A 27,500-nucleotide genomic window follows, 5' to 3' on the forward strand; every position below is an offset into this window, starting at 1 on the left:
AAGTTCCACAGAACTATGCGATAAGACTTACGTCATACTTTGACCAAAGGACTGAGCACTTGTACCAAAGGACTTTTGACTCTTCTAGGACTTTAGGGATGCTTAAATCTATCAACGGGAGATTTCTTCTTGTACTCGGAACCAGTGACTTAGGACTTATGTAAGACCTGACTTGCTCGTGACGTTTTGAACGAGTTTCTTAAAGTTCCACATTGCTTAGACCAGGTCATTTGAGAACCAAGCTAGAGACTTGGATGAGTGATCTTTGACAGAGAAGCATTTAGGGCTTGGTTAAGGCCAGGACCAAATGGGATTTCCTAGAGTTGGGCCCAATACAGACCTAGACCAAATATAGGGATTTTTTTTTTTTTTACTGAAAATAATGAATATTTTTACAAACATAAGGGGCATTTTAACAGAAAATAAAAAATGTATAAAAATGTCCCTTATTTTCTGTTAAAAAGGTTCTTAATTCTCGTAAAATTCCCTTACTTTTCTATACAAGTCTCTCTAATTTTCCGCAAAAATGTTCGTTATTGTTCATAAAAAAAAAAAAAAAAAAGTTATTCTTAGCTAGTCGGGATACAGAAAAGTGTGGCTCATAAAAATGTCAATTATGTTGCGAGAAAATTTCCATTATTTTCCATAAAATGTCACTCATTTTTAGTAAAAATTTATTTTATTTTCCTTAAAAATTGTCCTTATTTTCCTAAAATGCTTTTTACTTACCATTAAGATGTCGCTTATTTTGCGTAAAAATTTACCCTTTTTTCCACAAAATGTCGCTTATTTTGCGTAAAAATTTACCTTATTTTCCACTAAATTGTCCTTATCTTCCGTAAAATGTCCCTTATTTTATATAAAAATGTTCCTTATTTTCAGAGACATTTCCGTTTATTTTCTGTAAAAATGTTTATGTTCCGTCAAACATTTTTTAATTTTCCATAAAAATGACCCTTATTTTGCGTAGAAAATGGCCATTCTTTTTCATAAAATGTACCTTATTCTCCATGAAAATGTTTTTTTATTTTCTGTAAAATTTAACGAAAATTTAGGCAACTTTTTACGGAAAATAAGAAAACATTTTATAGAAAATATAGGGATTTTTTTTTTTACTGAAAATAATGAACATTTTTACAAACACAATGAGGGGCATGGTAACAGATTTTTTTTTTTTATGTCCCTTATTTTCTGTTAAAAAGGTTCTTATTTCTCGTAAAATTCCCTTACTTTTTTATACAAGTCTCTCTAATTTTCCGCAAAAATGTTCGTTATTGTTCATAAAGAAAAAATCATTTTATTCTTAGCTGGTCGGGATACAGAAAGGTGTGGCTCATAAAAAAGTCAATTATTTTGCAAAAAAATGTCCATTATTTTCCATAAAATGTCCCTCATTTTTAGTAAAAATGTATTTTATTTTCCTTAAAAATTGTCCTTATTTTCCTAAAATGTCTCTTAATTACATTAAGATGTCGCTTATTTTGCGTAAAAAATGTCCCTTATTTTCCACAAAATGTCGCTTATTTTGCGTATAAATGTCCCTTATTTTCTGTTAAAAAGGTTCTTATTTCTCGTAAAATTCCCTTACTTTTTTATACAAGTCTCTCTAATTTTCCGCAAAAATGTTCGTTATTGTTCATAAAGAAAAAATCATTTTATTCTTAGCTGGTCGGGATACAGAAAGGTGTGGCTCATAAAAAAGTCAATTATTTTGCAAAAAAATGTCCGTTATTTTCCATAAAATGTCCCTCATTTTTAGTAAAAATGTATTTTATTTTCCTTAAAAATTGTCCTTATTTTCCTAAAATGTCTCTTAATTACCATTAAGATGTCGCTTATTTTGCGTAAAAAAATGTCCCTTATTTTCCACAAAATGTCGCTTATTTTGCGTATAAATGTACCTTATTTTCCACTAAATTGTCCTTATCTTCCGTAAAATGTCCCTTATTTTATATAAAAATGTTCCTTCTTTTCAGAGACATTTCCGTTTATTTTCTGTAAAAATGTTTATGTTCCGTAAAACGAAAAATGGGATTTCCTAGAGTTGGGCCCAATACAGACCTAGACCAGATTTGTTGGACTAAAAGACAAACTGTGATGTAGTGTACAAGAGACTTGGACCAAACAGAAAACTTGTTTAAGACTTTGGAACAAAATGACTCGTCATCCCTTGTATACTTGGACTGAAGGAATTCCGGTTTAGATGACCCTTCAGGCTGTGTTCACACTCGGCCGATTCATCTGGATTTAGTCCAGATTTACTCACTTACTTATTACTCCGTAAACCAAGCACCTGGTCTTTAGTCATTGTGGACACCAGAGGTGGTTTATGCACCAATGATTGTCTCCCACACACTAGGTGGGGTGAAATTTGTCCTCTGCATTTGACCCTTTCCCTTGTACACCCCCTGGGAGGTGAGGGGAGCAGTGGGCAGCAGCGGTGCCGTGCCTGGGAATCATTTTTGGTGATTTAACCCCCAATTCCAACCCTTGATGCTGAGTGCCAAGCAGGGAGGTTATGGCTCCCATTTTTATAGTCTTTGGTTTGAACTCACAACCTACCGATCTTAAGAGTGTCCGCACTGAGATGGGTAGGTTGTGAGTTCAAACCCCGGCCGAGTCATACCAAAGACTATAAAAATGGGAGCCATTACTTCCCTGCTTGGCACTCAGCATCAAGGCTTGGATTGGCTTGAACCAAACCGAACGTGAACGCAGCCTCGGTGTTGATCCAGACCTGGACCTGGTGGACTTCTGAGTGGCGTGAGTCAAGTATTCCGCCCCACCAAACATTTGACCAAATACTGGAGGAAGAGTTGGTGTCACACAGCGATTTTTAATTGGCGGTTTCTTGTTTTTATTTCCGAACTGAAGCCGAAGATGTATTTTCTCCCCCTTTTTGTTAACGTGACAATCTTACAAACCCGCAAAAGAAGGGGAACACGTTAGAAACTCAAAAGTGACTGAATGGTTGGCCTCGACGACGCGATCACCTTTTGGTGTGAAGTCGTCTTTTGTTGGAGCGATACGAATATGCAGTACTTTTACGAGTGTAATGTCTCGGTCATGCAGTAAAGATGTCAGAGTGATTTTCACTCCTCCTGAAGTCCGGTTGAACAAAATGTCCAACTTGGAAGTGGAAAACCGGGAGAAGAAGAAGAAAGAAGCCGCCTCACGTGCCATAGTCCGTTAGCGTTTAGCATGTCCACACCTTTTTTCTTTGCACATGAGCCATGAAAGCCAGATGACGGATTGTTCTCATGCCAAAATCTAGAGGCCTTAACCCAGCAGAACTAGATTGTACACGACCACTAAAAGTCACATTTGATGGCAACTGTCTCGATTTTCTACCGTCTTTTTTTCTACAGACTATTTATCAAACTGTGATTTTGTAAGAAAGAAATAAAAACAATACAGAATGTGGCTTGTTTGTTTCTCTTTGAATACAAACTTTATTCTGGGTTTCATTTAGAATTTAGGGAGACAAAACGTACAAAAGATTTAATTTCTCTGCTCTGAGGTTGTGTCGTCGTCACGCTAACGAGCCAGCTAGCGTTTTTTTTGGGGGGTATGTTGTCGAAGGACGTCGCAAAGTGAAATTAACTGCAGTGGATGCAAAGTCACGTCCCCGGGCGTGGAGCGCACCCCTCCCAGGGGTCTCGTGGGACTAGGAAGCCCACTAGAACATGGACCTCGGAGACGTCCCACCCTGTGGGGGGGGAGCGCCACCGCCGGGGGGGGTGGCGCGTTAGTGAGGGGAACCGGGAAAAGGAGCGAGCTCGCGTTAGCATGGCTCTCGCGTTAGCATGGCTCTCCCGCCTGCGAGGCGTCAAATCTCCCCTTGAGGGAGATTCTAAATCTATTGCCTTGATACGGACAATATTTAGGGAAGGGGAAGCAGGCGGGAGAGCGAAAAAAAAAAAGGTAGGACAACCATCGTCACAAAGTGTGAGCCTCACCTGCGAGTGCGATGAAGCTTTTTCCTGTTAAAAAATCTTTGACGTCAGGTTCGTGTGTAAAAAGTGCTGCAGGTCAGGAGTGTGCCGACCCCCACAGTGACAACTCCACAGTGGTCACGGGGCGCGGGGTCAGTAAGTCTCTTCTAGTTGAGTTTGACGGGCAGGTCTTCTCCGTACTTGCGGAGGAACTTGCCGTGGTTGTGGTGCACGGACCAGAGCGGGGGAAGGTACTCGGGGCGCATGGCGTTGAGGAAGTGCTGCCTCCAGCGCCGCTCCAGGTCCATCAGGCCGCGCAGGCCGTGCTCGGCGTGGGCGCGCACCACCTTCAGGCCGTGCGGCACGTAGGCCTCGTTGAAGATCCTGAACGGGCGACACCACGTCAGACGCCGCCTCTCGCTGCGAGACGAAAGCGGGGAACTCACCTCGTCTCCAAGCCGGCGGCCCGCTGAAGCTCCTCCCCGCTCGGCTCGCCCTCGTCGCCCGCGGCGAAAAAGCGCCGGACCAGCGTCTGCAGCTCCTGCCGCCGCTGCTCTGGCAGGCCGTCGGCAGAAGTGAGAAGGGCGCGGGCCGCCGAGCGCACCCGCCGGCGGTCCGCGTCCTCCATGAGGCGCACGCCCCCCTCGCAGCCCTGCGGGGCGGCGAACTCGTCGGCCAGCTGCTCCTTGAAGAAGCCGTCGTGTACGTTGGAGGCGGCGTGGCAGCTGGTGCACAGCAGCAGGATGTCATGAGAGTTGTGGTCCTTCATCTTGGAGGGGAAGTGGCGCCGGTACTCGTGGGGAACGATGTTCTTCCTGCATGGCGAGACACTGCTTTGAAAGGTTGCCGACTTTGCAAAAGTCCCTCCTAACGACGGTAAGGTATAAACAGCAGGGTTTCCCCTTAAAGGGGAGCATTATCACAATTTCAGAAGCGTTAAAACCATTAAAAATCAGTTCCCAGTGGCTTATTTTATTTTTTGAAGTTTTTTTCAAAATTTTACCCATCACGCAATATCCGGTTGGTTGGTAGAGCGACCGTGCCAGCAACTTGAGGGTTGCAGGTTCGATCCCCACTTCCACCATCCTAGTCACTGCTGTTGTGTCCTTGGGCAAGACACTTTACCCACCTGCTCCCAGTGCCACCCACACTGGTTTAAATGTAACTTAGCTATTGGGTTTCACTATGTAAAGCGCTTTGAGTCACTAGAGAAAAGCGCTATATAAAAATAATTCACTTCACTAAATTGTCCTTATCTTCCGTAAAATGTCCCTTATTTTATATAAAACTGTTCCTTATTTTCAGAGACATTTCCGTTTATTTTCTGTAAAAATGTTTATGTTCCGTAAAACATTTTTTTATTTTCAATAAAAATGACCCTTATTTTGCGTAGAAAATGGCCATTCTTTTTCATAAAATGTACCTTATTCTCCATAAAAATGTTTTATTTTCTGTAAAATTTTACGGAAATTTAGGCAACTTTTTACAAAAAATAAGAAAACATTTTATAGAAAATATAGGGATTTTTTTTTTTACTGAAAATAATGAAAATTTTTACAAACATAATAAGGGGCATTTTAACAGAATTTTTTTTTTTTTTAATGTCCCTTATTTTGTGTTAAAAAGGTTCTTATTTCTCGTAAAATTCCCTTACTTTTTTATACAAGTCTCTCTAATTTTCCATGAAAATGTTCGTTATTGTTCATAAAAAAAAAATCATTTTATTCTTAGCTGGTCGGGATACAGAAAGGTGTGGCTCATAAAAATGTCAATTATTTTGCAAAAAAATGTCCATTATTTTCCATAAAATGTCCCTTATTTTTAGTAAAAATGTATCTTATTTTCCTTAAAAAAGTTCCTTATTTTCCTAAAATGTCTCTTACTTACCATTAAGATGTCACTTATTTTGCGTAAAAATAGACCTTATTTTCCACAAAATGTCGCTTATTTTGCGTATAAATGTACCTTATTTTCCACTAAATTGTCCTTATCTTCCGTAAAATGTCCCTTATTTTATATAAAAATGTTCCTTATTTTCAGAGACATTTCCGGTTTTTTTTCTGCAAAAATGTTTATGTTCCGTAAAACATTTTTTATTTTCAATAAAAATGACCCTTATTTTGTGTAGAAAATGGCCATTCTTTTTCATAAAATGTACCTTATTCTCCATGAAAATGTTTTTTTATTTTCTGTAAAATTTAACGGAAATTTAGGCAACTTTTTACGGAAAATAAGAAAACATTTTATAGACAATATAGGGATTTTTTTTTTAACTGAAAATAATGAATATTTTTACAAACATAAAGGGCATTTTAACAAAAAATAAAAAATGTATAAAAATGTCCCTTATTTTCTGTTAAAAAGGTTCTTAATTCTCGTAAAATTCCCTTACTTTTCTATACAAGTCTCTCTAATTTTCCGCAAAAATGTTCGTTATTGTTCATAAAAAAAAAAAATAAAAATAAAATATTCTTAGCTTGTCGGGATACAGAAAGGTGTGGCTCATAAAAATGTCAATTATTTTGCGAGAAAATTTCCATTATTTTCCATAAAATGTCCCTCATTTTTAGTAAAAATTTATTTTATTTTCCTTAAAAATTGTCCTTATTTTTCTAAAATGTCTCTTACTTACCATTAAGATGTCGCTTATTTTGCGTAAAAATGTACCTTATTTTCCACAAAATGTCGCTTATTTTGCGTAAAAATTTACCTTATTTTCCACTAAATTGTTCTTATCTTCCGTAAAATGTCCCTTATTTTATATAAAAATGTTCCTTATTTTCAGAGACATTTCCGTTTATTTTCTGTAAAAATGTTTATGTTCCGTAAAACATTTTTATTTTCCATAAAAATGAACCTTATTTTGTGTAGAAAATGGCCATTCTTTTTCATAAAATGTACCTTATTCTCCATAAAAATGTTTTATTTTCTGTAAAATTTTACGGAAATTTAGGCAACTTTTTACAAAAAATAAGAAAACATTTTATAGAAAATATAGGGATTTTTTTTTTTACTGAAAATAATGAAAATTTTTACAAACATAAGGGGCATTTTAACAGAATTTTTTTTTTTTTTAATGTCCCTTATTTTGTGTTAAAAAGGTTCTTATTTCTCGTAAAATTCCCTTACTTTTTTATACAAGTCTCTCTAATTTTCCATGAAAATGTTCGTTATTGTTCATAAAAAAAAAATCATTTTATTCTTAGCTGGTCGGGATACAGAAAGGTGTGGCTCATAAAAATGTCAATTATTTTGCAAAAAAATTTCCATTATTTTCCATAAAATGTCCCTCATTTTTAGTAAGAATTTATTTTATTTTCCTTAAAAATTGTCCTTATTTTTCTAAAATGTCTCTTACTTACCATTAAGATGTCGCTTATTTTGCGTAAAAATGTACCTTATTTTCCACAAAATGTCGCTTATTTTGCGTAAAAATTTACCTTATTTTCCACTAAATTGTTCTTATCTTCCGTAAAATGTTCCTTATTTTATATAAAAATGTTCCTTATTTTCAGAGACATTTCCGTTTATTTTCTGTAAAAATGTTTATGTTCCATAAAACATTTTTATTTTCCATAAAAATGAACCTTATTTTGTGTAGAAAATGGCCATTCTTTTTCATAAAATGTACCTTATTCTCCATAAAAATGTTTTATTTTCTGTAAAATTTTACGGAAATTTAGGCAACTTTTTACGGAAAATAAGAAAACATTTTATAGAAAATATAAGGATTTTTTTTTTACTGAAAATAATGAACATTTTTACAAACATAATGAGGGGCATGTTAACAGATTTTTTTTTTTAAATGTCCCTTATTTTCTGTTAAAAAGGTTCTTATTTCTCGTAAAATTCCCTTACTTTTTTATACAAGTCTCTCTAATTTTCCCCAAAAATGTTCGTTATTGTTCATAAAGAAAAAATCATTTTATTCTTAGCTGGTCGGGATACAGAAAGGTGTGGCTCATAAAAATGTCAATTATTTTGCAAAAAAATTTCCATTATTTTCCATAAAATGTCCCTCATTTTTAGTAAGAATTTATTTTATTTTCCTTAAAAATTGTCCTTATTTTTCTAAAATGTCTCTTACTTACCATTAAGATGTCGCTTATTTTGCGTAAAAATGTACCTTATTTTCCACAAAATGTCGCTTATTGTGCGTAAAAATTTACCTTATTTTCCACTAAATTGTTCTTATCTTCCGTAAAATGTCCCTTATTTTATATAAAAATGTTCCTTATTTTCAGAGACATTTCCGTTTATTTTCTGTAAAAATGTTTATGTTCCGTAAAACATTTTTATTTTCCATAAAAATGAACCTTATTTTGTGTAGAAAATGGCCATTCTTTTTCATAAAATGTACCTTATTCTCCATAAAAATGTTTTATTTTCTGTAAAATTTTACGGAAATTTAGGCAACTTTTTACAAAAAATAAGAAAACATTTTATAGAAAATATAGGGATTTTTTTTTTTTACTGAAAATAATGACAATTTTTACAAACATAATAAGGGGCATTTTAACAGAATTTTTTTTTTTTTTAATGTCCCTTATTTTGTGTTAAAAAGGTTCTTATTTCTCGTAAAATTCCCTTACTTTTTTATACAAGTCTCTCTAATTTTCCATGAAAATGTTCGTTATTGTTCATAAAAAAAAAATCATTTTATTCTTAGCTGGTCGGGATACAGAAAGGTGTGGCTCATAAAAATGTCAATTATTTTGCAAAAAAATGTCCATTATTTTCCATAAAATGTCCCTTATTTTTAGTAAAAATGTATCTTATTTTCCTTAAAAAAGTTCCTTATTTTCCTAAAATGTCTCTTACTTACCATTAAGATGTCACTTATTTTGCGTAAAAATGTACCTTATTTTCCACAAAATGTCGCTTATTTTGCGTATAAATGTACCTTATTTTCCACTAAATTGTCCTTATCTTCCGTAAAATGTCCCTTATTTTATATAAAACTGTTCCTTATTTTCAGAGACATTTCCGTTTATTTTCTGTAAAAATGTTTATGTTCCGTAAAACATTTTTTTATCTTCCATAAAAATGACCCTTATTTTGCGTAGAAAATGGCCATTCTTTTTCATAAAATGTACCTTATTCTCCATGAAAATGTTTTTTTTATTTTCTGTAAAATTTAACGGAAATTTAGGCAACTTTTTACGGAAAATAAGAAAACATTTTATAGAAAATATAGGGATTTTTTTTTTACTGAAAATAATGAACATTTTTACAAACATAATGAGGGGCATGTTAACAGATTTATTTATTTATTTTTTTAAAGTCCCTTATTTTCTGTTAAAAAGGTTCTTATTTCTCGTAAAATTCCCTTACTTTTTTATACAAGTCACTCTAATTTTCCGCAAAAATGTTCGTTATTGTTCATAAAGAAAAAATCATTTTATTCTTAGCTGGTCGGGATACAGAAAGGTGTGGCTCATAAAAATGTCAATTATTTTGCAAAAAAATTTCCATTATTTTCCATAAAATGTCCCTCATTTTTAGTAAGAATTTATTTTATTTTCCTTAAAAATTGTCCTTATTTTTCTAAAATGTCTCTTACTTACCATTAAGATGTCGCTTATTTTGCGTAAAAATGTACCTTATTTTCCACAAAATGTCGCTTATTTTGCGTAAAAATTTACCTTATTTTCCACTAAATTGTTCTTATCTTCCGTAAAATGTTCCTTATTTTATATAAAAATGTTCCTTATTTTCAGAGACATTTCCGTTTATTTTCTGTAAAAATGTTTATGTTCCGTAAAACATTTTTATTTTCCATAAAAATGAACCTTATTTTGTGTAGAAAATGGCCATTTTTTTTCATAAAATGTACCTTATTCTCCATAAAAATGTTTTATTTTCTGTAAAATTTTACGGAAATTTAGGCAACTTTTTACGGAAAATAAGAAAACATTTTATAGAAAATATAAGGATTTTTTTTTTTACTGAAAATAATGAACATTTTTACAAACATAATGAGGGGCATGTTATCAGATTTTTTTTTTTTAAATGTCCCTTATTTTCTGTTAAAAAGGTTCTTATTTCTCGTAAAATTCCCTTACTTTTTTATACAAGTCTCTCTAATTTTCCGCAAAAATGTTCGTTATTGTTCATAAAGAAAAAATCATTTTATTCTTAGCTGGTCGGGATACAGAAAGGTGTGGCTCATAAAAATGTCAATTATTTTGCAAAAAAATTTCCATTATTTTCCATAAAATGTCCCTTATTTTTAGTAAAAATGTATCTTATTTTCCTTAAAAAAGTTCCTTATTTTCCTAAAATGTCTCTTACTTACCATTAAGATGTCACTTATTTTGCGTAAAAATGTACCTTATTTTCCACAAAATGTCGCTTATTTTGCGTATAAATGTACCTTATTTTCCACTAAATTGTCCTTATCTTCCGTAAAATGTCCCTTATTTTATATAAAACTGTTCCTTATTTTCAGAGACATTTCCGTTTATTTTCTGTAAAAATGTTTATGTTCTGTAAAACATTTTTTTATCTTCCATAAAAATGACCCTTATTTTGCGTAGAAAATGGCCATTCTTTTTCATAAAATGTACCTTATTCTCCATGAAAATGTTTTTTTATTTTCTGTAAAATTTAACGGAAATTTAGGCAACTTTTTACGGAAAATAAGAAAACATTTTATAGAAAATATAGGGATTTTTTTTTTACTGAAAATAATGAACATTTTTACAAACATAATGAGGGGCATGTTAACAGATTTATTTATTTTTTTAAAGTCCCTTATTTTCTGTTAAAAAGGTTCTTATTTCTCGTAAAATTCCCTTACTTTTTTATACAAGTCACTCTCATTTTCCGCAAAAATGTTCGTTATTGTTCATAAAGAAAAAATCATTTTATTCTTAGCTGGTCGGGATACAGAAAGGTGTGGCTCATAAAAATGTTAATTATTTTGCGAAAAAATTTCCATTATTTTCCATAAAATGTCCCTCATTTTTAGTAAAAATGTATTTTATTTTCCTTAAAAATGTTCCTTATTTTCCTAAAATGCCTCTTACTTACCATTAAGATGTCGCTTATTTTGCGTAAAAATGTACCTTATTTTCCACAAAATGTCCCTTATTTTGCGAAACAATTTACCTTATTTTCCACTAAATTGTCCTTATCTTCCGTAAAATGTCCCTTATTTTATATAAAAATGTTCCTTATTTTCAGAGACATTTCCGTTTATTTTCTGTAAACATTTTTATGTTCCGTAAAGCATTTTTTATTTTCCATAAAAATGACCCTTATTTTGCGTAGAAAATGGCCATTCTTTTTCATAAAATGTACCTTATTCTCCATGAAAATGTTTTTTTTATTTTCTGTCAAATTTTACGGAAATTAGTATTAAAAAAAAGTATTATATTAAATAATATTTTGTAAGAAAAGATATTAATAATGTGATTATTAACAGATTTGTTTTAAATGTATTTACATATTTATTTGGCCTTTTTAAAGAATATTTTGTCAAAATCCCAGGTATTTGAGGGGAAACCCTGTTACTGTTCATCACCTTTACTTAACATTGAAGCTTTAGCTGTTCGCTCCTTTAGTCATCCTGCCATTCCGTTTCCTCTCGTCCTCCAGTGATAATGTTACGTGGAAGCAACATTTTGTGCCATGGTGGTGAGGGATAGTATCTCGGAAGCTGATTTAGACGCTTTTTAAAATGGGATTTAACTCTTCTGGGGACGCAGTGGCGAAGTTGGGAGAGTGGCCGTGCCAGCAATCTGAGGGTTACTGGTTCAATCCCCACCTTCTACCATCCGAGTCACGTCCGTTGTGTCCTTGAGCAAGACACTTCACCCTTGCTCCTGATGGGCCTGGTTAGCGCCGTGCATGGCAGCTCCCGCCATCAGTGTGTGTGTGTGTGTGTGTGTGTGTGTGTGTGAATGGGTGAATGTGGAAATAGTGTCAAAGCGCTTTGAGTTCCTTAAAAAAAAGGTAGAAAAGCGCTATACAAGTACAACCCATTTACCATCTTCCAGAAATTATATTTATATTATCAATCAATCAATCAATGTTTATTTATATAGCCCTAAATCACAAGTGTCTCAAAGGGCTGCACAAGCCACAACGACATCCTCAGTTCAGAGCCCACATTTAGATAAAATCTTGACTTTTTGACAGAATATATTCCGACATTTTAACACTTTAACTTTTTGACTCAAAATATTCCGACATTTTGACAGTAAATATTCCGACATTTTGACAGAAATGTTCCGACATTTTGACAGAAATGTTCCGACATTGACACTTAGATAAAATCCCGACATTTTGACACTTAGAAAAAATCCAGATTTTTTTGACACTTGGAAGAAAATCCCCATTTTTGAACAAAATTCCCGACATTTATATTTATATAGCGCTTTTCTCTAGTGACTCAAAGCGCTTTTAATAATAATAATAGATTTTATTTGTAAAAAGCACTTTACATTGACTAAACAACCTCAAAGTGCTACAGTGTATTAAAAAAATAAAATTAAAAAAGCTAATACAAAATTAATAAAAATAAAAACTATAACAGCCAAATAGCCAAAACTCCACATATATCTAAAAAAAAATATTTAAAAAAAAAAAGAAGGGTTTTTAAGCCTTTTTTAAAAGCATCCACAGTCTGTGGTGCCCTCAGGTGGTCAGGGAGAGCGTTCCACAGACTGGGAGCGGCGGAGCAGAACGCTCAGGTTCGACACTGGTTCATTTAAAGCAGTGTGGGCGGCACTGGGAGCAGGTGGGTAAAGTGTCTTGCCCAAGGACACAACGGCAGTGACTAGGATGGCGGAAGCGGGGATCGAACCTGCAACCCTCAGTTTTTATGGCACGGCCACTCTACCAACCGAGCTATTTTAAAATGGGATTTAACTCTTCCAGAAATTATATTTATATTATACTTATATAGCGCTTTTCTCTAGTGACTCAAAGCGCTTTTAATAATAATAATAGATTTTATTTGTAAAAAACACTTTACATTGACTAAACAACCTCAAAGTGCTACAGTGTATTTAAAAAAATAAAATAAAAAAGCTAATAAAAAATTAATAATAAAAATAAAAACTAGAACAGCCAAATAGCCAAAACTCTGCATATATCTAAAAAAAAAAAGAAAAGTTTTTTTTAAAAAGAAGGGGTTTTAAGCCTTTTTTAAAAGCATCCACAGTCTGTGGTGCCCTCAGGTGGTCAGGGAGAGCGTTCCACAGACGGGGAGCGGCGGAGCAGAAAGCAGTGTGGGTGGCACTGCGAGCAGGTGGGTAAAGTGTCTTGCCCAACGGCAGTGACTAGGATGGCAGAAGCTGGGATCGAACCTGGAACCCTCAAGTCGCTATACCGGCCCATGTCAGTGGTGCGGGTGTGTATATCTGGGGGGGTACTGACCGGATGTAGGAGTCTGCTTTGCCGCAGACCACGCAGAGGTTCTCCTTGGCCGTGAGGTAGTAGTCCTGCTGGGAGTCCGGACGTCCGGAAGGCTCGAAGAGAAGCCGGACCACGAATGGATCTTCACTCTGGAGAACTGAAGCAAGAGTCCATCAAAGAGTTGTTTGCACAGCCATGCTAAGTTGGCATGCACCTCCTATTCCTTTGTCCAGGTACCACTTGGCCTTCTTCTTGTCACACGTGCACAGAGGTTGGCCGTCGGGGGCGTGCAGGAAGCAGTTGTCGTAGAGCGGAGACCTCCTGGAAGAAGAAGAAGAGGAGTGGTCAGATGGAAGTCAGCCCGCCAACACCACCTAGTCCTAGTCCTAGTCCTAGTCCAACCCCCACCTGGCAGAGTAACCCACGCCCAGCGGCTTTCTCTTATTGTTTCTCCTGGGGTCTGGGACTTGCTGATCTCCAGACTCTGGGCTTTTCAACGAGCGCTTCCGTTGCCGCCTCTCGCCGCCGCCGTCGTTGTTGTCTCCGCCACGTCGGCCCCTGAACGGCACGTCCAGCAGCCCCTGGCAGCGGGCGGCCAGATCCACGTAGGAGCACCCGCCGGCTTGGGAGAGGAGGCCCAGGAGGGACAGGAAGAGAGCGATGGAGACTTGGGCGTCCCGGGCTGCATAGGCCACCTGCGGGAGGATTGTGGACTATTGCCAAGTTCTATCATGTCACACAATATACTGCACAGGATTTACTGGCTTATTGTACAACATTTTGACAAAAACAAACAGGATTTGACAAAAACCAAATCCTTTAGAACTGCCAAAGTTGTGGTCCTTATTTAAAGGAGATCTGAGCAGTTTCTAACCATAATCACTGTGGATATGCTACTACTGTGTGTGTGTGTATATATATATATATATACAAACCCCGTTTCCATATGAGATAACAAAGAAGTTGGGAAAAGTGGCAATAAATACTGATAAAGTTGAGGAATGCTCATCAAACACTTATTTGGAACATCCCACAGGTGAACAGGCTAATTGGGAACAGGTGGGTGCCATGATTGGGTATAAAAGTAGATTCCATGAAATGCTCAGTCATTCACAAACAAGGACGGGGCGAGGGTCACCACTTTGTCAACAAATGCGTGAGCAAATTGTTGAACAGTTTAAGAAAAACCTTTCTCAACCAGCTATTGCAAGGAATTTAGGGATTTCACCATCTACGCTCCGTAATATCATCAAAGGGTTCAGAGAATCTGGAGAAATCACTGCACGTAAGCAGCAAAGCCCGTGACCTTCCATCCCTCAGGCTGTACTGCATCAACAAGCGACATCGGTGTGTAAAGGATACCACCACATGGGCTCAGGAACACTTCAGAAACCCACTGTCAGTAACTACAGTTGGTCGCTACATCTGTACGTGCAAGTTAAAACTCTCCTATGCAAGGCGAAAACCGTTTATCAACAACACCCAGAAACGCCGTCGGCTTCGCTGGGCCTGAGCTCATCTAAGATGGACTGATGCAAAGTGGAAAAGTGTCCTGTGGTCTGACGAGTCCACAGTTCAAATTGTTTTTGGAAACTGTGGACGTCGTGTCCTCCGGACCAAAGAGGAAAAGAACCATCCGGATTGTTATAGGCGCAAAGTGTAAAAGCCAGCATGTGTGATGGTATGGGGGTGTATTAGTGCCCAAGACATGGGTAACTTACACATCTGTGAAGGCACCATTAATGCTGAAAGGTACATACAGGTTTTGGAGCAACATATGTTGCCATCCAATAAGCATGGACGCCCCTGCTTATTTCAGCAAGACAATGCCAAGCCACGTGTTACATCAACGTGGCTTCATAGTAAAAGAGTGCGGGTACTAGACTGGCCCGCCTGCAGTCCAGACCTGTCTCCCATTGAAAATGTGTGGCGCATTATGAAGCCTAAAATAGCACAACGGAGACCCCCGGACTGTTGAACAACTTAAGCTGTACATCAAGCAAGAATGGGAAAGAATTCCACCTGAGAAGCTTCAAAAATGTGTCTCCTCACTTCCCAAACGTTTACTGAGTGTTGTTAAAAGGAAAGGCCATGTAACACAGTGGTGAACATGCCCTTTCCCAACTACTTTGGCACGTGTTGCAGCCATGAAATTCTAAGTTAATTATTATTTGAAAAAAAAAAAAAAAAGTTTATGAGTTTGAACATCAAATATGTTGTCTTTGTAGCATATTCAACTGAATATGGGTTGAAAAGGATTTACAAATCACTGTATTCTGTTTATATTTACATCTAACACAATTTCCCAACTCATATGGAAACGGGGTTTGTATATAATATATATATATATACACCAAATGTAATTATTGGCTTGTTTCAACAGATAATCTTAGTGTACATGAAACGTATGTTTATTATTGTAATTTAGTCCTTAAATAAAATAGTGAACATACTAGACAACTTGTCTTTTAGTAGTAAGTAAACAAACAAAGACTCCTAATTAGTCTATGCAGTAACATATTGTGTCATTTATACACCTATTATTTTGTACACATTATGAGGGACAAACTGTAAAAATTGATTATTAATCTACTTGTTCATTTACTGTTAATATCTGCTTATTTTCTGTTTTAACATGTTCTATCTACACTTCTGTTAAAATGTAATAATCACTTATTCTTCTCTTCTTTGATACTTTACATTAGTTTTGGATGATACCACACAATTAGGTATCGGTCCGATACCAAGTAGTTACAGGATCATACATTGGTCTTAATTAAAGTCCACCTGTGTCCAGGGACGTATTTTCTAAAGAATTTAAAAAATATCCCTTATTTTATATAAAAATGTTCCTTCTTTTCAGAGACATTTCCGTTTATTTTCTGTAAAAATGTTTATGCTCCGTAAAACATTTTTTATTTTCCATAAAAATGACCCTTATTTTGCGTAGAAAATGGCCATTATTTTTCATAAAATGTCCCTTATTCTCCATAAAAATGTTTTTTTATTTTCTGTAAAATTTTACGGAAATTTAGGCAACTTTTTACAGAAAATAAGAAAACATTTTATAGAAATTATAGGGATTTTTTTTTTACTGAAAATAATGAAAATTTTTACAAACATAAGGGGCATGTTAACAGAAAATATATATATATATTTTTAAATGTCCCTTATTTTCTGTTAAAAAGGTTCTTATTTCTCGTAAAATTCCCTTACTTTTCTATACAAGTCTCTCTAATTTTCGGCGAAAATGTTCGTTATTGTTCATAAAAAAAAAAATCATTTTATTCTTAGCTGGTCGGGATACAGAAAGGTGTGGCTCATAAAAATGTCAATTATTTTGCGAGAAAATTTCCATTATTTTCCATAAAATGTCCCTCATTTTTAGTAAAAATGTATCTTATTTTCCTTTAAAAAATTCCTTATTTTCCTAAAATGTCTTACTTACCATTAAGATGTCACTTATTTTGCGTAAAAATGTACCTTATTTTCCACTAAATTGTCCTTTTTTTCCGTAAAATGTCCCTTATTTTATATAAAAATGTTCCTTATTTTCAGAGACATTTCCGTTTATTTTCTGTAAAAATGTTTATGTTCCGTAAAACATTTTTTCTCCTCCATAAAAATGACCCTTATTTTGCGTAGAAAATGGCCATTCTTTTTCATAAAATGTACCTTATTCTCCATAAAAATGTTTTTTTTTATTTTCTGTAAAATTTTACGGAAATTTAGGCAACTTTTTACGGAAAATAAGAAAACACTTTATAGAAATTATAGGGATTTTTTTTTTACTGAAAATAATGAATATTTTTACAAACATAATGAGGGGCATGTTAACAGATTTTTTTTTTTTTAAATGTCCCTTATTTTCTGTTAAAAAGGTTCTTATTTCTCGTAAAATTCCCTTACTTTTCTATACAAGTCTCTCTAATTTTCCGCAAAAATGTTCGTTATTGTTCATAAAAAAAAAAAAAAAGTATTCTTAGCTGGTCGGGATACAGAAAGGTGTGGCTCATAAATAATTTCCATTATTTTCCATAAAATGTCCCTCATTTTTAGTAAAAATGTATCTTATTTTCCTTAAAAATGTTCCTTATTTTCCTAAAATGTCTTACTTACCATTAAGATGTCGCTTATTTTGCGTAAAAAATGTACCTTATTTTCCACAAAATGTGGCTTATTTTGCGTAAAAATGTCCCTTATTTTCCACTAAATTGTCCTTTTCTTCCGTAAAATGTCCCTTATTTTATATAAAAACGTTCCTTCTTTTCAGAGACATTTCCGTTTATTTTCTGTAAAAATGTTTATGTTCCGTAAAACATTTTTTATTTTCCATAAAAATGACCCTTATTTTGCGAGAAAATTTCCATTTTCCATAAAATGTCCCTCATTTTTAGTAAAAATGTATCTTATTTTGTGTAAAAATGTACCTTATTTTCCACAAAATGTCGCTTATTTTGCGTTAAAATGTACCTTATTTTCCACTAAATTGTCCTTTTCTTCCGTAAAATGTCCCTTATTTTATATAAAAATTTTCTTTATTTTCAGAGACATTTCCGTTTATTTTCTGTAAAAATGTTTATGTTCTGTAAAACATTTTTTATTTTCCATAAAAATGACCCTTATTTTGCGTAGAAAATGGCCATTCTTTTTCATAAAATGTACCTTATTCTCCATGAAAATGTTTTTTATTTTCTGTAAAATTTTACGGAAATGTAGGCAACATTTTACGGAAAATAAGAAAACATAGGGATTTTTTTTTTTACTGAAAATAATGAACATTTTTACAAACATAAGGGGCATGTTAACAGAAAATATATATATTTTTTAAATGTCCCTTATTTTCTATTAAAAAGGTTCTTATTTCTCGTAAAATTCCCTTACTTTTTTATACACGTCTCTCTAATTTTCCGCAAAAATGTTCGTTATTGTTCATAAAAAAAATCATTTTATTCTTAGCTGGTCGGGATACAGAAAGGTGTGGCTCATAAAAATGTCAATTATTTTGCGAGAAAATTTCCATTATTTTCCATAAAATGTCCCTCATTTTTAGTAAAAATGTATCTTATTTTGCGTAAAAATGTACCTTATTTTCCACAAAATGTCGCTTATTTTGCGTAAAAATGTATCTTATTTTCCTTAAAAATTTTCCTAAAATGTCTTACTTACCATTAAGATGTCACTTATTTTGCGTAAAAATGTACCTTATTTTCCACAAAGTGTCCTTTTCTTCTGTAAAATGTCCCTTATTTGATATAAAAATGTTCCTTATTTTCAGAGACATTTCCGTTTATTTTCTGTAAAAATGTTTATGTTCCGTAAAACATTTTTTATTTTCCATAAAAATGACCCTTATTTTGCGAGAAAATTTCCATTTTCCATAAAATGTCCCTCATTTTTAGTAAAAATGTATCTTATTTTGCGTAAAAATGTACCTTATTTTCCACAAAATGTCGCTTATTTTGCGTAAAAATGTACCTTATTTTCCACTAAATTGTCCTTTTCTTCCGTAAAATGTCCCTTATTTTATATAACAATGTTCCTTCTTTTCAGAGACATTTCCGTTTATTTTCCGTAAAAATGTTTGTTCCGTAAAACATTTTTTATTTTCCATAAAAATGACCCTTATTTTGCGTAGAAAATGGCCATTCTTTTTCATAAAATGTACCTTATTCTCCATGAAAATCTTTTTTTATTTTTTGTAAAATTTTACGGAAATTTAGGCAACTTTTTACGGAAAATAAGAAAACATTTTATAGAAATTATAGGGATTTTTTTTTTTACTGAAAATAATGAACATTTTTACAAACATAAGGGGAATGTAAACAGAAAATATATATATTTTTTAAATGTCCCTTATTTTCTGTTAAAAAGGTTCTTATTTCTCGTAAAATTCCCTTACTTTTCTATACAAGTCTCTCTAATTTTCCGCAAAAATGTTCGTTATTGTTCATAAAAAAATCATTTTATTCTTAGCTGGTCGGGATACAGAAAGGTGTGGCTCATAAAAATGTCAATTATTTTGCGAGAAAATGTCCATTATTTTCCATAAAATGTCCCTCATTTTTAGTAAAAATGTATCTTATTTTCCTTAAAAATGTTCCTTATTTTCCTAAAATGTCTTACTTACCATTAAGATGTCACTTATTTTGCGTAAAAATGTACCTTATTTTCCACAAAATGTCGCTTATTTTGCGTAAAAATGTACCTTATTTTCCACTAAATTGTCCTTTTCTTCCGTAAAATGTCCCTTATTTTATATAAAAATGTTCCTTATTTTCAGAGACATTTCCGTTTATTTTCTGTAAAAATGTTTATGTTCCGTAAAACATTTTTTATTTTCCATAAAAATTACCCTTATTTTGCGTAGAAAATGGCCATTCTTTTTCAAAATGTACCTTATTCTCCATAAAAATGTTTTTTTATTTTCTGTAAAATTTTACGGAAATTTAGGCAACTTTTTACGGAAAATAAGAAAACATTTTATAGAAATTATAAGGATTTTTTTTTTTACTGAAAATAATGAACATTTTTACAAACATAATAAGGGGAATGTTAACAGAAAATATATATATTTTTTAAATGTCCCTTATTTTCTGTTAAAAAGGTTCTTATTTCTCGTAAAATTCCCTTACTTTTCTATACAAGTCTCTCTAATTTTCCGCGAAAATGTTCGTTATTGTTCATAAAAAAAATAATCATTTTATTCTTAGCTGGTCGGGATACAGAAAGGTGTGGCTCATAAAATGTCAATTATTTTGCGAGAAAATTTCCATTATTTTCCATAAAATGTCCCTCATTTTTAGTAAAAATGTATCTTATGTTCCTTAAAAATGTTCCTTATTTTCCTAAAATGTCTTACTTACCATTAAGATGTCACTTATTTTGCGTAAAAATGTACCTTATTTTCCACTAAATTGTCCTTTTCTTCCGTAAAATGTCCCTTATTTTATATAAAAATGTTCCTTATTTTCAGAGACATTTCCGTTTATTTTCTGTAAAAATGTTTATGTTCCGTAAAAAAAAAAAAAATCCCATAAAAATGACCCTTATTTTGCGTAGAAAATGGCCATTCTTTTTCATAAAATGTACCTTATTCTCCATGAAAATGTTTTTTTATTTTCTGTAAAATTTTACGGAAATTTAGGCAACTTTTTACGGAAAATAAGAAAACATTTTATAGAAATTATAGGGATTTTTTTTTTTACTGAAAATAATGAACATTTTTACAAACATAAGGGGAACGTAAACAGAAAATATATATATTTTTTAAATGTCCCTTATTTTCTGTTAAAAAGGTTCTTATTTCTCGTAAAATTCCCTTACTTTTCTATACAAGTCTCTCTAATTTTCCGCAAAAATGTTCGTTATTGTTCATTAAAAAAAAAATCATTTTATTCTTAGCTGGTTGGGATACAGAAAGGTGTGGCTCATAAAAATGTCAATTATTTTGCGAGAAAATTTCCATTACTTTCCATAAAATGTCCCTCATTTTTAGTAAAAATGTATCTTATTTTCCTTAAAAATGTTCCTTATTTTCCTAAAATGTCTTACTTACCATTAAGATGTCACTTATTTTGCGTAAAAATGTACCTTATTTTCCACAAAATGTCGCTTATTTTGCGTAAAAATGTACCTTATTTTCCACAAAATGTCGCTTATTTTGTGTAAAAATGTACCTTATTTTCCACAAAATGTCGCTTATTTTGTGTAAAAATGTACCTTATTTTCCACAAAATGTCGCTTATTTTGCGTAAAAATGTACCTTATTTTCCACAAAATGTCGCTTATTTTGCGTAAAAATGTACCTTATTTTCCGCAAAATGTCGCTTATTTTGTGTAAAAATGTACCTTATTTTCCACAAAATGTCGCTTATTTTGCGTAAAAATGTACCTTATTTTCCACTAAATTGTCCTTTTCTTCCGTAAAATGTCCCTTATTTTATATAAAAATGTTCCTTATTTTCAGAGACATTTCCGTTTATTTTCTGTAAAAAAATGTTTATGTTCCGTAAAACATTTTTTATTTTACATAAAAATGACCCTTATTTTGCGTAGAAAATGGCCATTCTTTTTCATAAAATGTACCTTATTCTCCATAAAAATGTTTTTTTATTTTCTGTAAAATTTTACGGAAATTTAGGCAACTTTTTACGGAAAATAAGAAAACATTTTATAGAAATTATAGGTTGGTTTTTTTTTTACTGAAAATAATGAACATTTTTACAAACATAAGGGGAATTAACAGAAAATATATATATTTTTTAAATGTCCCTTATTTTCTATTAAAAAGGTTCTTATTTCTCGTAAAATTCCCTTACTTTTTTATACAAGTCTCTAATTTTCCGCGAAAATGTTCGTTATTGTTCATAAAAAAAAATCATTTTATTCTTAGCTGGTCGGGATACAGAAAGGTGTGGCTCATAAAAATGTCAATTATTTTGCGAGAAAATTTCCATTCTTTTCCATAAAATGTCCCTCATTTTTAGTAAAAATGTATCTTATTTTGCGTAAAAATGTACCTTATTTTCCACAAAATGTCGCTTATTTTGCGTAAAAATGTACCTTATTTTCCACTAAATTGTCCTTTTCTTCCGTAAAATGTCCCTTATTTTATATAAAAATGTTCCTTATTTTCAGAGACATTTCCGTTTATTTTCTGTAAAAATGTTTATGTTCCGTAAAACATTTTTTATTTTCCATAAAAATGACCCTTATTTTGCGTAGAAAATGGCCATTCTTTTTCATAAAATGTACCTTATTCTCCATGAAAATGTTTTTTTATTTTCTGTAAAATTTTACGGAAATTTAGGCAACTTTTTACGGAAAATAAGAAAACATTTTATAGAAATTATAGGGATTTTTTTTTTTTTACTGAAAATAATGAACATTTTTACAAACATAAGGGGAATGTAAACAGAAAATATATATATTTTTTAAATGTACCTTATTTTCTGTTAAAAAGGTTCTTATTTCTCGTAAAATTCCCTTACTTTTTTATACAAGTCTCTAATTTTCCGCAAAAATGTTCGTTATTGTTCATTAAAAAAAAATCATTTTATTCTTAGCTGGTCGGGATACAGAAAGGTGTGGCTCATAAAAATGTCAATTATTTTGCGAGAAAATTTCCATTATTTTCCATAAAATGTCCCTCATTTTTAGTAAAAATTTATCTTATTTTCCTTAAAAATGTTCCTTATTTTCCTAAAATGTCTTACTTACCATTAAGATGTCACTTATTTTGCGTAAAAATGTACCTTATTTTCCACAAAATGTCGCTTATTTTGCGTAAAAATTTACCTTATTTTCCACAAAATGTCGCTTATTTTGCGTAAAAATTTACCTTATTTTCCACAAAATGTCGCTTATTTTGCGTAAAAATGTACCTTATTTTCCACAAAATGTCGCTTATTTTGCGTAAAAATTTACCTTATTTTCCGCAAAATGTCGCTTATTTTGTGTAAAAATGTACCTTATTTTCCACAAAATGTCGCTTATTTTGCGTAAAAATGAACCTTATTTTCCACAAAATGTCGCTTATTTTGTGTAAAAATGTACCTTATTTTCCACAAAATGTCACTTATTTTGCGTAAAAATTTACCTTATTTTCCGCAAAATGTCGCTTATTTTGTGAAAAAATTTACCTTATTTTCCACAAAATGTCGCTTATTTTGCGTAAAAATGAACCTTATTTTCCACAAAATGTCGCTTATTTTGTGTAAAAATGTACCTTATTTTCCACAAAATGTCGCTTATTTTGCGTAAAAATGTACCTTATTTTCCACTAAATTGTCCTTTTCTTCCGTAAAATGTCCCTTATTTTATATAAAAATGTTCCTTATTTTCAGAGACATTTCCGTTTATTTTCTGTAAAAATGTTTGTTCCGTAAAACATTTTTTATTTCCCATAAAAATGACCCTTATTTTGCGTAGAAAATGGCCATTCTTTTTCATAAAATGTACCTTATTCTCCATGAAAATGTTTTTTTATTTTCTGTCAAATTTTACGGAAATTTAGGCAACTTTTTACGGAAAATAAGAAAACATTTTATACAAAACATAGGGATTTTTTTTTTTGTGATATTAAAAATTGTAATCATTGTAGTGTCGACTGTATAGTACAGAGTATGAAATTTGGTGGAGGAGGAATTATGGTGCAGGGTTGGTTTTTCAGGAGTTGGGCTTGGCCCCTTAGTTCCAGTGAAAGGAACTTCGAATGCTCCAGGATACCAAAACATTTCGGACAATTCCATGGGATGGCACTAAAGTTCATATGTGAGTAAAGGCAGGTGGCCAAATACTTTTGGCAATATAAGCTCCATGGCTCCCCCTAGTGGATGTTCACCTCAGTGTGTCTGACAGTTTGGAGGTCCTCATAACCCCCAGACTGCAAAGTCTTTCGACGGTCACAATGGAGGAGGGACAGAAACACGTACCTGCTCCGGAGTCAGCTGGTCCGCCTCCCAGTCGCTACACCGCAGCTGCAGAGATTTGTCCAGAGAGACGTTCAACACGTCGGCCGCCAGCGACTTCAGGCTCAGTCCGTTACTGACGGACGCCTGCCTGGAGAACACATTGAAGGCGTTTTAGTGAGCGGACGGACGAGCACACGGAAGACAGACGCACTTTTGTCTCAAGGCGAGGTAGCGCAGGTCCACCGAGCAGTTCAGCGAGAGGCCGTAGTCGCGCGTTAGCCGCTTCCCGTCTTCGTAGCAGCCCACGCCGGCCTTCAGAACGTGCGGGTCGCGGAGCAACTCCACCAGGCCGGGCGGGAAGGACCGCTGCCCGTCACGGAACGCCAGGAGCCGCACGAGGACGCACAGACCGGAGCAGGAGGCCAGCTGGAGCAGGGACACCACCGAGGGGCGGCCCTCCATTGACACCTGGACAAAAGAAGAAGTCCATTGCAAACTTTCCCAGGGACTTGGAAACATCCTCGGGCTTTACCCATTCACAGTCCAGTCCCAGCACGGGGAACAGCACCAGGTCCTTCTGTATCAGCGGCCACATCTCCTGCCACTCCTCCTGGGAGCTCACCAGCGCCAGTTTCAGCCCCCGCAGCTGCTCCGAACTCACGGGGGAGGCCGCCGGACACTCCGAGGCCATGGGCTCCCCCGGCGAGGTGTGCCGGTCGCCATGGTCTTCCGCGGGCGGAACGTCGGCGCAGGCAGGAGGCGCGAATTCAGCCACCCTCTGAATGGAAGGGAGCCTCTTCCGCTTGGTGCCGTACGCTCGCCACAGGAGTAGACCGCCAAAGGTGGCCCCGAGGAGCGTTGTGATGATGGCGGCCAGCTGGCGAGACATGGCCAGGTGGTCTCTGGCAGACTGGGAAGTGCAAACCTAAAAGACCAGAACATCTTCATTGGACACAGGAAGGAAAGGCATCAATCTTCTAGAGCAGTGGACTCGGGTTTCACTGAAGAAGACTAGTTTCACTGAGTCACTGGCTAAGGGAGACTCGAGTTTCTCAAGTGAAACCTGAGTCCTCCTCAACCCGCGAGTCAGTGAAACTCGAGTCTCCCTTAACCCGTGACTTAGTGAAACTAGTCTTCTTCAACCTGTGAGTAAGTGAAACTAGTCTTCTTCAACCCGCGAGTCAGTGAAACGCGAGTCTCCCTTAACCCGTGACTCAGTGAAACTAGTCTTCTTCAACCTGTGAGTCAGTCAAACTAGTCTTCAACCTGTGAGTCAGTGAAACTAGTCTTCTTCAACCTGAGAGTCAGTCAAACTAGTCTTCGTCAAACCTGTGAGTCAGTGAAACTAGTCTTCAACCTGTGAGTCAGTCAAACTAGTCTTCTTCAACCTGTGAGTCAGTTGAGTCAGTCAAACTAGTCTTCTTCAACCCGTGAGTCAGTGAAACCCGAGTCCTCCTCAACCTGCAAGTCAGCGAAACGCAAGTCTTCATCAACCCGTGAGTCAGCTAAACCCAAGTCTTCATCAACCTGTGAGTCAGTGAAATTTGAGTCTCACTCAACCCGTGAGTCAGTGAAATTTGAGTCTCCCTTAACCCGTGAGTCAGTGACACCAGAGTCCTCCTCAACCCGTGAGTCAGTGAAACCAGAGTCCAATTCAACCTGCAAGTCAGCGAAACGAGAGTCTTCATCAACCCGTGAGTCAGTGAAACTCGAGTCTCCCTTAACCCAAGACTCAGTGAAACTAGTCTTCTTCAACTCGCGATTCAGTGAAACCCGAGTCCTCCTCAACCTGTAAGTCAGTGAAACGAGTCTTCATCAACCCGTGAGTCAGCGAAACATGAGTCTTCATCAACCCGTGAGTCCGCGAAACGCAAGTCTTCATCAACCCGTGAGTCAGCGAAATTTGAGTCTCCCTTAACCCGCAAGTCAATGAAACCTGAGTCGTCCTCAACCCGTGAGTCAGTGAAACTAGTCTTCTTCAACCTGCGAGTCAGTGAAACGGGAGTCTCCCCTAACCCGTGACTTAGTGAAACTAGTCTTCTTCAACCTGTGAGTCAGTCAAACTAGTCTTCAACCTGTGAGTCAGTCAAACTAGTCTTCTTCAAACCTGTGAGTCAGTGAAACTAGTCTTCAACCTGTGAGTCAGTCAAACTAGTCTTCTTCAACCTGTGAGTCAGTCAAACTAGTCTTCTTCAACCCGCGAGTCAGTGAAACCCGAGTTCTCCTCAACCTGCAAGTCAGCGAAACGCAAGTCTTCATCAACCCGTGAGTCAGCTAAACCCAAGTCTTCATCAACCCGTGAGTCAGTGAAATTTGTGTCTCCCTCAACCCGTGAGTCAGTGAAATTCGAGTCTCCCTTAACCTGTGAGTCAGTGACACCAGAGTCCTCCTCAACCCATGAGTCAGTGAAACCAGAGTCCAACTCAACCTGCAAGTCAGCGAAACGCAAGTCTTCATCAACCCGTGAGTCAGCGAAACATGAGTCTCCATTAACCCGAGACTCAGTGAAACTAGTCTTCTTCAACTCGCGATTCAGTGAAACCCGAGTCCCCCTCAACCTGTAAGTCAGTGAAACGCGAGTCTTCATCAACCCGTGAGTCAGCGAAACATGAGTCTTCATCAACCCGTGAGTCAGCGAAACATGAGTCTTCATCAACCTGTGAGTCCGCGAGACGCAAGTATTCATCAACCCGTGAGTCAGCGAAACGCAAGTCTCCCTTAACCTGCGACTCAGTGAAACTAGTCTTCTTCAACTCGCGATTCAGTAAAACCTGAGTCCTCCTCAACCTGTAAGTCAGTGAAACGCGAGTCTTCATCAACCCGTGAGTCAGCGAAACCTGAGTCTTCATCAACCCGTGAGTCAGCGAAACATGAGTCTTCATCAACCCGTGAGTCAGCGAAACATGAGTCTTCATCAACCCGTGAGTCAGCGAAACATGAGTCTTCATCAACCCGTGAGTCAGCGAAACACGAGTCTTCATCAACCCGTGAGTCAGCGAAACACGAGTCTTCATCAACCCGTGAGTCAGCGAAACTTGAGTCTCCCTTAACCTGCGACTCAGTGAAACTAGTCTTCTTCAACCTGTGAGTCAGTTGAGTCAGTCAAACTAGTCTTCTTCAACCCGCGAGTCAGCGAAATTCGGGTCTCCCTTAACCCGTAAGTCAATGAAACCTGAGTCGTCCTCAACCCGTGAGTCAGTGAAACTAGTCTTCTTCAACTCGCGATTCAGTGAAACCCGAGTCATCCTCAACCTGTAAGTCAGTGAAACGCGAGTCTTCATCAACCCGTGAGTCAGCGAAATTTGAGTCTCCCTTAACCCGAGACTCAGTGAAACTAGTCTTCTTCAACTCGCGATTCAGTGAAACCCGAGTCCTCCTCAACCTGTAAGTCAGTGAAACGCGAGTCTTCATCAACCCGTGAGTCAGCGAAACATGAGTCTTCATCAACCCGTGAGTCAGCGAAACATGAGTCTTCATCAACCCGTGAGTCAGCGAAACATGAGTCTTCATCAACCCGTGAGTCAGCGAAACATGAGTCTTCATCAACCTGTGAGTCCGCGAAACGCGAGTCTTCATCAACCCGTGAGTCAGCGAAACATGAGTCTTCATCAACCTGTGAGTCCGCGAAACGCGAGTCTTCATCAACCCGTGAGTCAGCGAAACATGAGTCTTCATCAACCCGTGAGTCAGCGAAACATGAGTCTTCATCAACCCGTGAGTCAGCGAAACATGAGTCTTCATCAACCTGTGAGTCAGCGAAACATGAGTCTTCATCAACCCGTAA

At 35.6% G+C, this 27,500-nt stretch overlaps 1 protein-coding gene across 1 annotated transcript in view; it reads right to left on the reverse strand.

Annotated features, from left to right (window-relative positions):
* Positions 1–3,798: 3,798 nt before the first annotated feature.
* exd2 (exonuclease 3'-5' domain containing 2) overlaps positions 3,799–27,500 on the reverse strand; it is a 25,183-nt gene continuing 1,481 nt past the window's right edge. Inside the window, exons 3-10 of the mRNA XM_061987628.2 lie at positions 24,249–24,641; positions 23,928–24,184; positions 23,738–23,864; positions 13,710–13,996; positions 13,516–13,622; positions 13,323–13,458; positions 4,382–4,750; positions 3,799–4,319 (exon numbers count right to left, since the gene is read on the reverse strand). Coding sequence (XP_061843612.2) covers positions 4,103–4,319; positions 4,382–4,750; positions 13,323–13,458; positions 13,516–13,622; positions 13,710–13,996; positions 23,738–23,864; positions 23,928–24,184; positions 24,249–24,605 — 1,857 coding nt within the window. The 5' untranslated portion in view covers positions 24,606–24,641 and the 3' untranslated portion in view covers positions 3,799–4,102. The remainder of the gene's footprint in view (positions 4,320–4,381; positions 4,751–13,322; positions 13,459–13,515; positions 13,623–13,709; positions 13,997–23,737; positions 23,865–23,927; positions 24,185–24,248; positions 24,642–27,500) is intronic.

Source organism: Nerophis lumbriciformis, linkage group LG26 (genome assembly GCF_033978685.3).
Source record: "Nerophis lumbriciformis linkage group LG26, RoL_Nlum_v2.1, whole genome shotgun sequence".
Classification (NCBI taxonomy): domain Eukaryota; kingdom Metazoa; phylum Chordata; class Actinopteri; order Syngnathiformes; family Syngnathidae; genus Nerophis; species Nerophis lumbriciformis.